At 35.4% G+C, this 16,916-nt stretch overlaps 1 protein-coding gene across 1 annotated transcript in view; it reads left to right on the top strand.

Moving 5' to 3' along the window:
• LOC135749924 (voltage-dependent calcium channel subunit alpha-2/delta-1) overlaps positions 1 to 16,916 on the top strand; it is a 67,737-nt gene that overhangs the window by 33,522 nt on the left and 17,299 nt on the right. Inside the window, 15 exon segments of the mRNA XM_073814766.1 lie at positions 263 to 362; positions 1,064 to 1,222; positions 1,591 to 1,698; positions 1,787 to 1,865; positions 1,941 to 1,990; positions 2,070 to 2,159; positions 2,264 to 2,341; positions 2,665 to 2,745; positions 3,949 to 4,023; positions 4,439 to 4,510; positions 6,111 to 6,182; positions 6,665 to 6,726; positions 7,258 to 7,338; positions 12,198 to 12,287; positions 15,961 to 16,061. Of these exon segments, the coding sequence (XP_073670867.1) occupies positions 263 to 362; positions 1,064 to 1,222; positions 1,591 to 1,698; positions 1,787 to 1,865; positions 1,941 to 1,990; positions 2,070 to 2,159; positions 2,264 to 2,341; positions 2,665 to 2,745; positions 3,949 to 4,023; positions 4,439 to 4,510; positions 6,111 to 6,182; positions 6,665 to 6,726; positions 7,258 to 7,338; positions 12,198 to 12,287; positions 15,961 to 16,061 (1,298 nt within the window).

The raw sequence follows: 16,916 nt of genomic DNA, 5'->3' as shown, positions 1-16,916 counted from the left end.
ATGGAATTATTGACAAAGAACTGTTGAATTATTTAAAAATAATGTATTTTTGTGTGTATTTTTTAATTCCACTTTTCATTATACCACTGTTACCACAGATATTGCTAAGAGGTTGCTCTAACAGTTATTTTATTTGAAAGGCAGGTGTGCATTTACTGAAAAATAATGCATACCCATGGAACATTTTTCAACCAATCAGAATAAAGCATTCAGCAGCCCCGTGGTATAATGTGAATTAAACGTGTTATTACTTTCTCTGCAGGAGTGGAAGCGTTTCTGGACTGACGTTAAAGCTCATTCGTACTTCTGTTAGTGAGATGCTGGAAACACTGGCCGATGATGATTATGTCAACATCGTCTCTGTGAGTAATATACTGAAGTAATGTCTCAATAATAGTCCTTTTTCATAATGTATACAGTATGTGTGCTGTTGCATATAACACAACTGGGGTGCTTGGGGTTGAATGATAAACTATAGCTTTTTAAAAAATAGTCACTTATCTTGCTGAGTAGCAACAATGGGAAGAAAAGCATTCTACGTTTTTGCTTGGTTTCAATTAGGCAAGACTAAGAATTATTCCCATCATCCTCTTCTCTTTAATCCATGCAATTAAATTACATTATGAAAAGCTTTTTTATTTCATTTTGTTTGAGACTATTGACAGAAATAAATATTGCAATCTCAACAGTTTTTAGATTTCAGTATGCATATGCATTTGAATTAACTTTCTTCCTTCATTCCTTTAATAGGTTTACGGTTATATTTCATCTATTTACTCCAGCTGTGTGACGTTAGCTTGACAGTAATGAAATAAGCAACAGGGCTTTAAGTGTATTGCTGGCACTGAGCCATGAGACTTTTAGAAGAACCTAACAAAGCCTTTGAAGCAAAATGATGTAAACTGATTTCATAATGTTTTTTCTGTTTGTTTGTTTGTGTGTGTGTGTGTGTGTGTGTGTGTGTGTGTGTGTGTGTGTGTGTGTGTATGTGTGTGGAAATTTTGTTAATGCATTTTTACTGAAAACCACAAATAGTAACCACTATGTACCTGTATGGTTTCAGTTTAACAATACGGCCAAGTCAGTGTCCTGCTTCGAAAACCTGGTTCAAGCGAACGTGCGCAATAAGAAGATTTTGAGGGAGGCAGTGCATAAGATCACAGCGAATGGTACCACCGACTACAAAGTTGGCTTTAAGGAAGCTTTCGCTCAGCTCTCATCAGTAAGAATACTTTTAAACATTGTTAAGGGATCAACACTAAAGTTACTTTGTTTTTAAATTCAGTTTTTGGGGGGCTGTCAAACAATTAATCATGATTAGTCACATGCAAAATAATTTTTTTGTTTGCATAATATATTTGTGTAATTATTATGTATGTATGTATGTATATATATATATATATATATATAAAATAAAACTTGAAAACTGTCCTTCTGTTCTGATCTCAAGTCACAATGCAGTGTATTGCGCCATCTTGTGGCACAAGCGTCTTTAGTAAACTTTACAGACCATTTTTATTTTTTTGCTAATTAATTATCATTTTGGTTTTTGCATTATCGATAAAATAATAATGATGATTTATTTATCAGATGAATGTTTCAAGAGCAAACTGTAACAAGATCATCATGTTGTTCACTGATGGAGGAGAGGACAGAGCATCAGAGATCTTTAATGAGTACAACAACAAAGACAATAAGGTGAGATTTCACACACATACTTACACACCGGTTTGTTGGAAGAATCCGATAATCTATATCCCAGTCTATATCATCTCACTTCTTTTAGGTTCGAGTATTTACCTTTTCCGTAGGCCAACATAACTACGACAAAGGGCCGATTCAGTGGATGGCCTGCGAAAACAAAGGTAAATGCTGAAGTTAATCCTTAATGTGACCCTGGGATTCTGGTATGTTTAAGTTCACATTAATGTACTTTACAGGTTATTACTACGAGATCCCCTCCATCGGAGCTATTAGGATCAACACCCAGGTATTATATACAGTAGTATCAATGTAGAATTTTCATTTAAAGTCATCTGTGATTGTAGACCAGCCTCTTTTATCTGCAGGAGTATCTAGATGTGCTTGGCAGACCAATGGTAAAGGAAGACAAAAAAGCAAAGAACGTGCAGTGGACCAACGTTTATTTAGATGCTCTGGTACGTGAGGTCTTATAAATTAGATTTGTATGCTGGAGGTTTGGCCTTGTGGGCAGAAAGACCAAGTAATGGAGTGATGTATTTTCATTTTGTCTGTGTTGCAGGAGCTAGGCCTGGTCATCACAGGGACTCTTCCAGTGTTTAATAAAACAGGCATCAAAACCAGTCGAGGCAAAATTAAGGTAGTTTGGCACTTTTATTGTACACTTTTGTACCTGAAGGGTTCATATTAGGATATTTTGGTACATATTTGGAGCTTTTTAAAGGGTACCTTCCTACTGACACTAGTAATGAAAAAAGGTTCCTCACATTAGGATCTTTTTAGAGGGTCCTACTGCCCCGAAGACACCTGGGGTACACATTTGTGTTAAAATAGTCACATAAAAAACTGAATCAAATCTCCTGCGAAATGAAAGGACAACTTAAAAGCATACAGATTTTCCTCTGTTGTAATGTGTAAACAGTGAGTTATGTTGTTAATGTTGGACCTTGTTATCTGTTGAAGGACCAGAACCAGTTGATTCTGGGAGTGATGGCTATAGACGTGTCTCTGGAAGACATCAAAAGATTGACTCCTCGATTTACTGTAAGTCGTGAGAGCTTGATCTGTGCTGCTTGATTTATGACTGTTGGTTTGCAACATCAGAAAGCTTGCACAATAGACTGACCTACAGCTGGCTCATGTTAGTCCATTTTACCAGTGCTGTTGTGTTCCTTGTGTTTCTCAAATCTTATCTTTTGAAGGGAGAATTTTATGCCGAACAGGATAAAAAAAAGTACATGTCCTATGTAAAAACACTCTTCATTCACAAGCCCTACTTTTTCCAGAGTTTTACATATGTATAAATAGCAGGGAGCACCCCTGGTGATTCACAGGGGAATTGCAGGGGGTTTGTGAATTGATGAAAAAAATTATCAATTATAATCATGAAATGTAAATAAATAATATTAAAATTAAAGTGTAACTAAACCCCTGGTCAGAGCCTGACTCCACCCACTGCAATATTTGAAAAATGCAAGAAAAGTGGGCAGATCCCAACGGAGATAGAGGGGACGAACTAAGTGTGTGGTGAGATCGTAACAAGGGCGTGGTGAACTTGAACCTGCTTACATCACGAGTTATTTCTTGGACCCAACATCCAATAGGAAAATTCAACTGCAGTAGCCACCGTTCAACCTGAAGAGGGCAGCACTCAGATGTTTTTACACCATATATTGTAGTATTGAAACACTTTATATCCAAATGTCAAAAAACTTACTAAAATCAATGAAAAGCACTAATAGAGGATCATTCTTACAGATCATTAACTAAAAAAGTTGGTTTAGGGTTTAGTTACTCTTTAAATTAAATAAAACTTTTTTACAAGTCATGTCAACAAAGATGAGTTGTCACAACTTATAAAATATAGTTGTGAAAAGTCAGCTTAATTTTATAAGTTATAACAACTCACCTGTAGATATTATAACTAATCTCTAGTCAAGATAAATAATAGTAAGTTGAAATGACTTGTAAATCTGAGTTGATTCAACAAAAATTTTTAAGGCAGCAAAGTATTTTGTACAGTGTACTGATAAAAACTTTAAATTGGATGTAAAAAAATTTTTTATGTAAATATGCTATTGAATTATTGAAACTCTCAGGACGTACTTCAAGTAAATATTTTAGGTCAAAGCGGTTCGGCTGACAAAAAAGTTTGAAAACCACTGTGCTATAGAAATGAGGAATATCTTAAAAATGATGAATCTACATTATAATATATGAGGCAAAATCTTCTCTTGTTTCATATAGCTCGGTCCAAACGGATATTACTTCGCAATCGACCCCAATGGCTATGTGCTGCTCCATCCGAACCTTCAGCCAAAGGTACATTTCTGCCATCACTGTATTCCTCTCTTTCCATCTTGTTAGAAATGGATTCACTTCAAGTTATATTGATAAAGTGCAGGCCACCCACATCCGCATAAGTAATCTGTCCTTTGTAATACTATTCATTTGTGCAATCCAAACACAATGGTTTTGTTTAGTTTACAGACGAAATGGCAAAGGGAAAAGTGATTCAAAACATATCACGCCAATACGTAAATGTCCAGTCAGTGATCCGTGAGATTAGTTGACACTTCATGTGGAAGAATATATGAATACTAACAAACGGTTTCACATCGGAGCACGTCTTAGAGGAAAAAGTGACTCACAAGTAAATATTTTTGCAGAGAAGTATAGCGTGTTGTGTCCGCCATGATTTATGGTGCCTTGGTACGATGTTGTTGTTATTCTTCAGGATCTGAAGTCTCAAGAGCCCGTGACGCTTGACTTCCTGGATGCAGAACTGGAAGATGAAGTGAAAGAAGAAGTGAGTACAAATCCAAATATGTTTTTATCCAAAGCAACCTAAAGTATGTTATTAGCCCAATTGGTAGATAATGATGCTAGCAATGGTAAGATCATGGGTTCAGTTCTCAAGGAAAACAGTCAGCGGTAAAATACTGTAAACCAGTGGTCTTCAACATGGTTGGAGTCTGTGAGGTGCCCACCCGCAATATTTATTTATTGTATATTTTTTATGTTAGCTTGGCTTCTTTATGTATGTTAACATTTTAAACAATAATAAAACATATCAACAAGTAAAATAAAATAAAATCAACAAGTAAAAAAACGTTTTGAGTAGATATATATCAAAAAGTTGCCCTTCAGATTGTATTATCCATTGTGGTAGCCCTTGATCACAAAAAGGTTGGAGACCCCTTCCGTATACCTGACAAGCATCAGGCAAATGCATATACATGAAAATGCACAAATGAGTACATAATTAGAAATGCATTTCTTAGAAATTGCACCCATGACCTTGATGTTCCTGTAGGTCAATTTGTAGAGCATTGGGTTAGCAGGACAAAAGGTTAAGGGTTTGATTCCAGGAACACACATACTGATAAAATGTATAGGCTACTATAGATTGAGTGAACTGTTTGTCCAGGTCTGCTGTGCTTGACGGGAATCTTAAGGATATTAAAAACAAGCCGTTACTCGTCTGTAATATTTTTTAAATGTTGGTCTAGTAAACAGACGTTAAATGGGGGTTTGTGCTTGTTACATTTTTTGTCAGATCAGAATTATTAATGGTTTGGGGCAAAAACGTGCTTTATGGTTAGAAAAAAAATCTCCTTGTAATGTAAAAATCCCCCTAAAAAATTTCTACCAGTCCACTGTTCTGCATCTATACAATAAAAGCATTTTTTTTTTCAATTTAAGATCTTGTCTTAATGTCCTAAACAGGTGCCAGTGATTAGATTGTGTAATACAACATACAGTACAATAATAAAATTTCTTGTGTCATGTTGTGTACCGTCATTAACGTCAAAGCAAAACATTTGTGAAAGCTTAAACCCCTTAGCACTCAAAAAAAAAAGGCAAATAAAGGCATAAAAAGGACACAAATTGTACATGTTGTGTTGATTTTATCTTAAAACGGTTTACATCATTCGAATCACAAGAATTTCAGCTTTCCAAAGATATGTTACATATTTAGCTTTTTGTTTTTGAGTTGTTGTATTTGATAAAGTTTTCTGTCAAATAATGCAGTGCCTCTCCCACGGTACACTGGAATTTTAAGGGTTTAACAAACAAAGAAACACTGACTCTCATGCTTGGGCATTTCATAATAAAATGTCAAAGATAAAATCGAATTTCCTCCCAGCATGCAGAGACGTTCAGAGAGGAACAGCAAGGCTCAAATGATTCATTTGCTCCTTTGAGATTGACTAAATTGGATAGATTATGGTTTTTGAGATCTCCTACACTGTTAGTCTTTGGTCATTGGTATTGTTTCAATGTCTGTATCTTTTTCTTCACTTCTTGACAGATCTATTGAAGTACAAATGCAGCTATTACATCTGTCTAACTCAGAGCAGGGCTGTAACACACCTGTCTGTCTGATTTTTTGTCTCTCTTTATAGATCAGACACAACATGATAGATGGTCATCCAGGAACCCAGACGTTCCACACACTTCTAAAGTCACAAGATGAGGTAATCAATAACTAATATTGTTTATGATTCAAAAACTGAGATATGTTGGTTTTTAAGGTTTTATATATGTTTAATTTTGTTTACCGGCAGTCAGTGATTCGCCGTACAACAAAACGAAACTGTTAGACGTGAACCTGTTTTTAATGTAGTTTAGTTTTGGTCATGGTTTTCTGGGATAAAGGCATGTCATGCACCCCGCTAATGTTAACATTAAAATAATTTAATAAGTCTTTACCAAGTAACAGCTGAATTTGCACAGTAAAATCGATTGGACACACATACTTTGATGTCAGCAATGAAACTTGACAAGCCTGTTTATTCGTCTTAACTAGGCACAATTATATGGCTGATTATGTAGACTTCAGACCTTTGGGTCACGACCCTCAGTTGTGAAGCACTTGTCTACAGTATATTATGTCTATTAGTAATACTGTAAAAACAAACTTCTTATTAATTTTCTTCTCATTTTAATCTGATTGCAGCGTTATATAGACAGTGGCATCAGAACCTACACTTGGGGTCCAGTCAGTCATACAGACTACAGGTAAAACAGATTATTTTGCTTAGATCTATTCATTTATTGTATGTATGTATGTATGTGTTTAATCAAATAAAATATTGCATGTGTGAGGTACATTTAAATATAATTTAAAAACCCCACAAGAGGGCACTGTTCCAAGTCATGTTAATAGAGTTTTATCAGATCAAAGTAACATACAGTAAAGCACAAGGACCATTGTTATACCCCTTATCACTAAAATACTACATTGCACTTGTAATATAGAGTCACTCTCAATAGTTAAACATAAACACCCCATGAATTGGTTTTATGAATGTTCTTTCCTGAGTTAACATATTTAATATTAGTTTGGATGGGAAATATTAAAAGGTTTATGTAGAAAACAGCAAATCACAAAAATTGACTTGAGTAGCTGGGTTTTTACAAGTAGGGTCACATCTTAAATTTTTACAGTATTATGCATTCTTAGTATTTTATCACTTGCAAAATTTTAACAGCGGAGAATTTCAGGAATTCTTATGATTTTCGTTCTTATTTGTCTTATCTTCCCACTAGTCTTGCTTTAGTTCTGCCCGAGTACAGTCTCCACTACATCAGTCCCAAAATAGGAGACACCATCACTCAAGCCAAATGTAGGTACCCACCAAACCATCACTCACTCACACACCTTTATCAAACTCAGAAGAACCTCAGTGAAGCACAAGCTCCTGGTTTTTATCCAGGCAGCCCCTTAAATTCAACCCCACGCCCTCAGGTCCATTTCACATCTCAGTTCTGACACCCTCGCCTCCTCCAGAGATGTAACAGTGAGGTTCCTCAGTTGTGGTCTGTCTCCAGTAGCTTTCACCAGATGGTGCCGACGACCTCTTTAATGGCAAAGCGCCTCTCCCCGTGTATATTACCCTGTTTTCTTCCTCCAGAGGCACCTCTGTGCCCATGTTTACCCTCTTCTCCTCTCATGTGGCTTTTGGGAGAGGAAAGTAGATCTCAAACGCTCACAGTTTCTATACAATATTCTTATTCAAAGCTTCTGGGGTTGAATAAAATATTGTGAAATCCCTCATGTTCTTTCCCTCCCTGAAACCCTTTCATTCTCTCTCTCTCTCTCTCTCTCTTTTTTCCACATCTCTCACCCTTTCCCCCTTCCCTTGTTTGTCTGTAGCTTGGAGACCCTCGGAAAATTCTGGCAAGTATTTTTTTTCTCCTGTTCTCTCACATTGTAATGCCTCACTGACCTTTTATAATCACTACTGTTGCAGATAATGGTGTTTAATAAATAATACTACATTTTTGTGTATAAATATGAAGCTTATCATTTATTGAAAAAGTCCCTCTTGTGGCACTATTTAGAATAGCAGAAATAGTTTCTTTGAGTTTTAATCAAACCCCTTTTATCAGCAGTACACATTTCTCATAATTTGTGACCCTGGACCACAAAACCAGTTATAAAGGTCAATTTTTTTCTATTTAGATTTATCCATCGTTCGAAAGTTGAATAAATACGTTTTCCACTGATGTATGGTTTGTTAGGATGGGACGTATATTTGGCCGAGATACAACTATTTGAAGATCTGGAATCTGAGGTTGCAAAAAATTAAATATTGATAGAATCACCTTTAAGGTTGTTCATATGAAGTCCTAAGCAACACATGTTACTATACTGTAAATACATTTTTTATATATTTACAGTAGAACATTTACAAAATATTAATATTTTATTGTATGGGTCAAAATTATTTAAAAAAATTATTCAATGTACAGTATGGTTGGTTATTGCTACATATATACTCATGCGACTTATGGTTTTGTGGTCGAAGGTCACATTCGTCTAACTTTAAATTATTTTGGTATCTAAGGCCAGAAACATACTCAAGTCCCAAAAATACAGTCAAGTCCCACACCTACAGTGTATTTTTACATTTAAATTATATTTTAAATCTAACATTTGGATTATTTAGCATAAACCTTAGGTTGATTTATTCAATGCTTGTGCCAATAAAACAGATGTGTAAATATTCAGGTACAAGTAGCTTATATGGTTTAGTTATCAAAGATCAAACTGCTTGTATTAATATAATACTAGACATCTGTAAGTGAAAACTGGATGTAAAAGCGGACAGTTTATGTTAAAGAGATAGTTCACCCAAAAATGAAAATTAAGTTGTTTTTAACCTGTATGAGTTTCTTTATTCCACTAAACACAAAATAAAATATTTTGATAAACGATGATAAGCACAGATGACTGTACCCTGGCCTATTGACTTCCATAGTAGGAAAAACAAATGCTTTTTTTAAAATACACTCTTAAAAATACAGGTTCCTAAAACATTATTTCTAGTGTTGTATGATTCTGTAAATACAACCAAAACAACATCTTCAGCACCTTTCTGTAACAGAAAAGTATTGTAGTGAAAATAAAAAGATTTGCAGGGTATAGAAAATGTAAAAAAATGGTTATTTTAAGAATATTTAAATGATATGTTATTATTCTTGTATGCCATCATCCTTAATAGATCTTTATTTGTAAAAGTATACGTCCAAACATCTGAATTTATGTGCTTGAGTATATATTTCTGGCCTAAGACACCTTCTTATTGTTTGTGAGGTCATCTTTGTGTATACGAATTGTTAAACCTAACATTAATGAACTGTTTAAGTAGAAAAATAAAATGTTGGTTAAAAAGATTGATCAAACCTACTATCAGTCTGTTTCTAATACTCACACCTGCTGTACACCTGTTTAAATCACAGTCATAATAATGCACATTATTCACAAACACTCACTTTGCTGCGTCTGCTTTGCATGTGTGGCTGTAAAGCAGTTTAGATCATTCTCTCCTTACAACTGCACTCTTAAAAAATAAGGTGACATAGAAGAACCATTTTTGGTTCCTCAAAGAACCATTCAGTCAAAAAAAGATTCTTCAGATGTTAAAAGTTCAGCCATAATTGGTTCTTCTAAGCACCTTTTTTGTTAAAAGTTTGGCAGCTTCATGTCAGAGCGCATAGATCTCGCATCCCACGCCGTGACCGAGCAGCGTGTTTATCTGAATGTGTGTCTGTGTGTATGTCTAAGCACATCAGAGATGTTTAGAAGTATAAAAGGTGAAACCACAGAGAAAACAAGTGCGACTCCCTGCGCTCTGAACCACAGATTTTATCTACGCCCTCTTGCTCTCTGAATCATCTGGATGCTTTAAAAGCCTCATAAAGGAGCAGTTTAACCAAATACAGGCCTCGCTCTTCAGAGAGCATCTCCTCTGTGTGTGTGTTAAGTCCATGTGTGCATGTCCAGGTGTGGCTTTGGTATGTGTGGTCTTTTTTTAACTTTAACAGGACAGCGTAATTTCGAGGCTTCTAACGTTACTGCACCGCAATAACAGTCTGTACTAATCACGCATCTGCCACCAGATCTCTGCTTTCCACTGTAAAAGCACATCCGCTAAACTATATTTTACACCCTTAAAACCTTGAGTCCTTTTATACCTGATCCCGCCACAGAGATTGGATAACACAGTTCGCGTTGTTTAATGTCAATCATGCGAAAATGTGTGTTTTTCATCCAGAGCTCTCTTAAACGATTTGTAAAATTGTTAAGAAAATTGTTTTAAGGGTTGGTTCAGCTTAAAGTGGAGATTTTGTAATATATTTTCTTGGCTAGATTCATACTTTTTTTTTTATAATTTTGTGATATAATGTTATTATAACGTTTTTCTTAACAAAAGCACCATAACTGTAATAAAAATATGGTCCATGTAACTTCTGGACTATTTTCTGAAGTTTTTTAAAGAGCTTTATGTTGCATGGACACCAATCGTAAAGTTTTATTCATTGAGGACATGCAAATGAGGCATGAGAGCAGACTTTCATTTGACACATTTGGTTTATGATGCACAAATTATATTACAGTACATTCATGGTTGTTTTTGGAGCTGGACGTCCCTTGATCATTTAGTAGTACTTAAAATTATATGGGCTTGGAACGGCATGAAGTTACCAAATTATGACATCTGTTCATTTTGGGTGAACTATTCCTTTAAAGTCCCAAAAAATAAAATTACCACATGATTTCCTCACCCTCAAGTCATCCTCGATGTATGTGATTATCTTTTTTTAGACAAACCCAATCAGACTTATATTAGAAAATGTCATGGCTGTTCCAAGCTTTATAATGGTAATAAATAGTGCTTCTGATTTGAAGCTCCAAAAATGCTAAGTTTTAAATATTGATATTTTTCGTACAAAATCACATTGATTACAATCAGAAGGCCTTTATGAACCCCCTTGAGCCGTGTGGATTACTTCTGTGAAGGATGGATGCACTTTTTTAGGATTCAAATCAGAAGCACCATTTACTACCATTATAAAGCTTGGAACAGCCAGGACATTTTCTAATAAAACTCAGATTGTGTTCGTCTGAGAAAAGATAATCATATACATCGAGGATCGCTTGAGTGAACTATCCCTTGTGTAGGACAAAGGCAAATTGTTTAGGTTATAGGCTAATATTCTTAAGTAAGACTGTAATTTACAAACCACAGGTAACCATAATGATTTGCTAATGTATGCAAAGTGTAAACTATAAATTACATCTGTCACATGAAGTTCTGCCCTCATCTGTCATGGCTCATGTGAATGCATAATTCATTAATGACACTATAATCACATAAACAGACCGCTATACCACATGTAAGACCCCACATTGCTTGTCTTTCAATTCTCAATGAGCAGAAACCCTTAGATCAGAATGCAATATTTTCATTCAAGGCTCGTCCTGTGAAAAAATATTGGTCACCTTTGACCCCTGTGGTTTTACCCTGTTTCTCTGCCTCTCTTTCCTCTCATCTCATTGGTCGATCGCTCCCTTTTACCCCTCTCTGCGGCATTTGACCCTTCAGAAGATGGCAAGTACCCTTTTCTTTCCTTTTGTCTTATCCTTCATGTATGAACCCTGATGTGTTATCTGTCACACACACACAGGTTTGTTTCACTAAATTATTGAGCTCTTATAGACTTCCATCCAATTGTTCAAAAAGGCTTTACCATAGTTAATCTTTTTTTAATCTGAGTTATTTATGATACATCATAAACATTTTTTACATTTTACACTTTTATGTTGTGTCAGAACCCTTAAGCATTAAGCCTGGAATGTAAAACCCAGATTTTAAAACGATCTCAGAGTTTTGGACCACATTATGTCTGCATATACAGTACATGTTTATACAGCATGTAGTCATTGAGATTAATGGATAAAGCATCTCAGTACCAGCTAATTGTAAGCTTCCTCTCTGTGGCCCACCCGTATGAGAGGTCGTGTGTCTGAACAGCAGGGTGTCACAGCAGATAACTGCGGTACTATATAGACGCACATTTTTACAAGCTGTTGTGTAGCGGTCTGCTCTCTGTACAGTTGAGATTCACTCTCTCAGGCAATATTTTGATTTTAATAAGTAATTTTAATTTGTATTTATCTGCATGATGTTTAGTAACAGAAGTGATTTCTGATCTTTCATATTTCTTTCAGTCTCTGAAAGTCTGCAGGAGGACAAATTTGAAGAATATGGATACACTTTTATAGCACCCAGGTCAGATTCTTAAAGGGACTGTTATAATGTTGGCGAAATTGTCATGATTCGCTCAACCTTGTGTTTTATCGAACACACATGACCTTTTTCCATGAAAAACACAACAGGAGTTGTTCTGAAACATTTTGATTCTGATCTTTTTCAAACGTATAAAAACAATATAAAAAATTCACAGATAGCCGATTATTCAAACTGATATCTATCGATGCTGATACCGATTTGGTTGTTATATTAACTTGCATTAACTAAATTCTGAAAATTGAATTTTCTGATTGTTATTCATTCATAAAATGACCAATATTCAACATTAAACTAGTGATGTTTATTTACATTTTCTATAAACAGTGCTCAAATTCATTGCACTTTCCTGTTCTCTCTTGATTGAGAGGATATATCGGACATAAGTATCTGTCACTAGCTGTTTTAAAGGAAAACGCCACCGTTTTTTCAATATTTTACTATGTTCAACTGTGTTATACGGTAAATATGGTGGCACAAAATGAAACATGGCGATTTTCTAAGCGTGTAAAAATGAAAACTATATTGTATGGCAGAAGTAAGTAAGTTACAGTAACATCATCACTCCTGACTCTGTTTTATTTTGTGCCACCATATACTTACTTGTATAACTACCCATGCAACAGTCTTTAAATAGGGAAACATGGAAGTGTTCGGTGGCTTCTAAATTCATCCCTGTTTGGATCCTAAGGAATGAATTGGGCTATGCTAAATGCTAACAAATTCACGACTCGCTGTTCAAAGATTAAGTGCACGCATTGAAAAAAATAGATATGTATTAATTCATCTAAATTGAGGTAAGAACATAGTAAAATATTAAAAAACTGTGGTGTTTCCCTTTAAACTGTTAAAGGAATATTCCATTTTCTTAAAAGAAAAATCCAGATAATTTACTCACCACAATGTCATCCAAAATGTTGATGTCTTTCTTTGTTCAGTCGAGATGAAATTATGTTTTTTGAGGAAAACATTGCAGGATTTTCCTCATTTTAATGGACTCATTTAGTTTCAAAGGACTCTAAACGATCCCAAACGAGGCATAAGGGTGTTATCTAGCAAAACGATTGTCATTTTTGACAAGAAAAATAGGTAACGCTTTAGATTACAGCCCGGAAAGTACTGGGTAAGTACAGCGAATTTACAGCGTATGTTTCTGTAATTATAGTTTACTTATGAAGTACGTACATGTAATTTTAAGGGAACAATTTATAATATTTGGGGAATAAAGGGGTAACAACCAGGAAAAATACAAATAATATATGCAGTAAAGTACTGCGTAAGTACAGCGAATTTATAGCATACATTTCTGTAATTATAGTGTACTTATAAAGTACATACATGTAATTTTAAGGGAACAATTTATAATATTTTCGGAACAAAGGGGTAACAAGTGCCACTTTAATTTACAGCCCGCAGATGTTGTATTTACTCGTTAACTACGTGAAACAAGGGGGGTAACAAGTGCCACTTTAATTTACAGCCCGCAGATGTTGTATTTACTCTGTAACTACGTGAAACAAGGGGGTAAAAAGTGCCACTTTAATTTACAGCCCGCAGATTCTGTACTTACTCTGTAACTACGAGAAACAAGGGGGTAAAATTTTTTGACTTAGACTGTAACAACACAAAACAGTAACTACAGAAAATTCACTCTTAGAAAGGATGTGTTAATTTTTTACACATCCTTGTGTGTTAAGTTTTTAACACATTATGTGTAATTTTAACACATTATATATCATTTTGTGTTGATTTTGTGTTAAAATATAACACAAGTTGTGTTAAAAGTAACACAAAATGTGTTGTTTCCATAATAACACAGAGATGGGTGGATTTTGGGACAACGCATTTAATGTGTCAACCCAGAATCAACACTAATGTGTTGTTTTTAACACATTCGTTCTAAGAGTGTAGTTTTAGTTTTGCTTGCTTTGTTTTCACCAAAGTTGCCTTGCCTATTTTTAATTTTGCTTGATGACCCAACAAATTCCTGAACTCTTTTTCTTTCTTAAGGTAAGGAACCTTTATTGAAAATTCTAAATAAATTGTATCGTACTAATAAATAGCATAAACACATTAACTGAATTTTAAGTTTTGTTTAGTAATCTAAAATACTTACTGCATACAGTATATTATTTGTATTTTTCCTGGTTGTTACCCCTTTGTTCCCCAAATATTATAAATTGTTTCCTTATAATTACACGTATATACTTCATAAGTATACTATAATTACAGAAACATACGCTGTAAATTTGCTGTACTTACGCAGTACTTTACTGCATATATTATTTGTATTTTTCCTGGTTGTTACCCCTTTATTCCCCAAATATTATAAATTGTTCCCTTATAATTACACGTATGTACTTCATATGTAAACTTTAATTACAGAAACATACGCTGTAAATTCGCTGTACTTATGCAGTACTTTCCGGGCTGTAATCTAAAGCGTTACCGAAAAATAACAAATATACACTTTTAAAGCACAACTTTTCGTTTGGGTCCGGTCCAGCGCGACCTAACGTAAATGCGTAGTGACGTAGGGAGGTCATGTGTTACATATATAAAACGCACATTTGCGGACCATTTTAAACAATAAACTCACACAAAGACATTAATTAGTATCAGTTGACATACAACAACGTAGGAACGGTCCTCTTTCACCACATTTGTAAACACTGGGGCGGAGTTTCGCGTTCGTCCTCTGTGACCTCTTGACGTCATGATGTATTGCGTGGGGTCACGTTGGCGCATCACGACCGGATTTAAACGAGAAGTTGTGCTTTAAAAGTGGATATTTGTTATTTTTATTGTCAAAAATGACAATCGTTTTGCTAGATAAGACCCTTATGCCTCGTTTGGGATCGTTTAGAGTCCTTTGAAACTCCGTTGAAAAAAACTGTTAAGTGTTGAGTTAAGTGTTAAGTGGTGGTGTCCATTAAAGTCCATTAAAATGAGAAAAATCCTGCAATGTTTTCCTCAAAAAACATAATTTCTTCTCGACTGATCAAAGAAAGACATCAACATTTTGGATGACATGGTGGTGAGTAAATTATCTGGATTTTTCTTTTAAGAAAATGGAATATTCCTTTAAGGAAGCATCGCTGTCCTGAATACGGGACACCTAAGTTTGCATCAATTTTGTTGATGTAAATTTTAATCTATCACTACAAACTATATATCGTTACAAAGGTCTAAGCCTCCAGAATAGACATTTCAACAGTGTTTTATTAAATAAATTATGTAGGGAGAGTAATTGATTCATTTATGAAGAGAGTGTGCCTCAAAACATTTATTTTCTGCTAAATGTCACAGTCCCACCAGCAGGATGCCTACATTTACTTCAATGTTTGCATGTGAATTCTTATCTAATCCTGACAAACTGTATATTGTTTGAAAGCTCCAAGAGTGTAGATTTAACTCAATAGGGTGGGGTGACGCTTAAGAGGTTAAATTATTGACTGATGCAGATTATTGGCCGATATATATGTGCATCTAAGGAAATATTGACCAAAATGTGCAAAAAAAAAATGTAGAGGCACTTTGACATTGACAACCAAGCATGACTGTCATGAATTATGACAAAGTACATAGATATTAATTGGATATTTACTCTGTTTATTCCAAATGATTGCCACAAATGCTATGTTGGTGTTTTCAGAGAGTACTGTGAAGACCTCAAACCTCAGAGCGATAACAACACAGAATTTCTTATGGACTTTATTAAATACATCGACACGAAGACCCCCAACGACCCACATTGTGAGTATTATTTTTACCAGTCAGGCCTGCTAGTTCATATCCAAAGTGACCTGTATAACACTGAGGGTGGTGGTTTTGAGGTCAGCGATTCAAACCGACATTAAAGGGTTCAGGGTTCATCCTCAGGGCTACTGAGAGATTTAAGAGAGCAGTTTATGAGGTCATAATCTTAATCGAAACAAAGTCAGACTCAGAGGTACTTTTCATCAACCAACCTCAAGGAAGTAACTATTTGAATCTCTTCATAATCTGAATTATTTCTCCTGTAGACAGCATAGGCTTCCATTCACTTAAGGCAACTTCTCGGGTTTTCCGAATGTGGCGACTCACCTACATTATAAGCAGCTCCCACACACCCCTTGTTTATTATTAAATTAAGATTTTAAGCTAAAATACACAGCAATTGTCAAACATTGAGAGCCCTTAGAGTGGCTTGTGTATTTCAGGTCTAATTGTATTTATTGTTCTCTTGTTGACCATGTTAAGGCAACCCCTTGCACCCACACACAGACACCCCCCTCCCCAAACACACACACACACACCTTCCTCTCTGCAGGCCACTTTGATCTCAGCAGGATCAGTTGGTGGTGCGGTAATCACTTGCTTCGGTGCACATGTGTTGAATGTGTAGGTTTGGCTGTAATACTTTATACCTACGGACCCCCGCCCACCCCCATTGTGCACCAATTACCCTGTGTGAAAGAGGAAAAGCAGGACATGTCACACACACACACACACACTTAGGGGCAGTACATCTAATGCTTTGGCAATACAAATGTACGAATATTTGTCATGCCTATAAAACACTAAAACTGAAAAAGAGCCACTGGTGCATTGGTAAGATTACAGGGGAAA

The sequence above is a fragment of the Paramisgurnus dabryanus genome, chromosome 1 (genome assembly GCF_030506205.2).
Source record: "Paramisgurnus dabryanus chromosome 1, PD_genome_1.1, whole genome shotgun sequence".
Lineage (NCBI taxonomy): Eukaryota > Metazoa > Chordata > Actinopteri > Cypriniformes > Cobitidae > Paramisgurnus > Paramisgurnus dabryanus.
The sequence above is the reverse complement of the archived record's forward strand: the minus strand, read 5'-3'. Positions and strand labels throughout refer to the sequence as shown.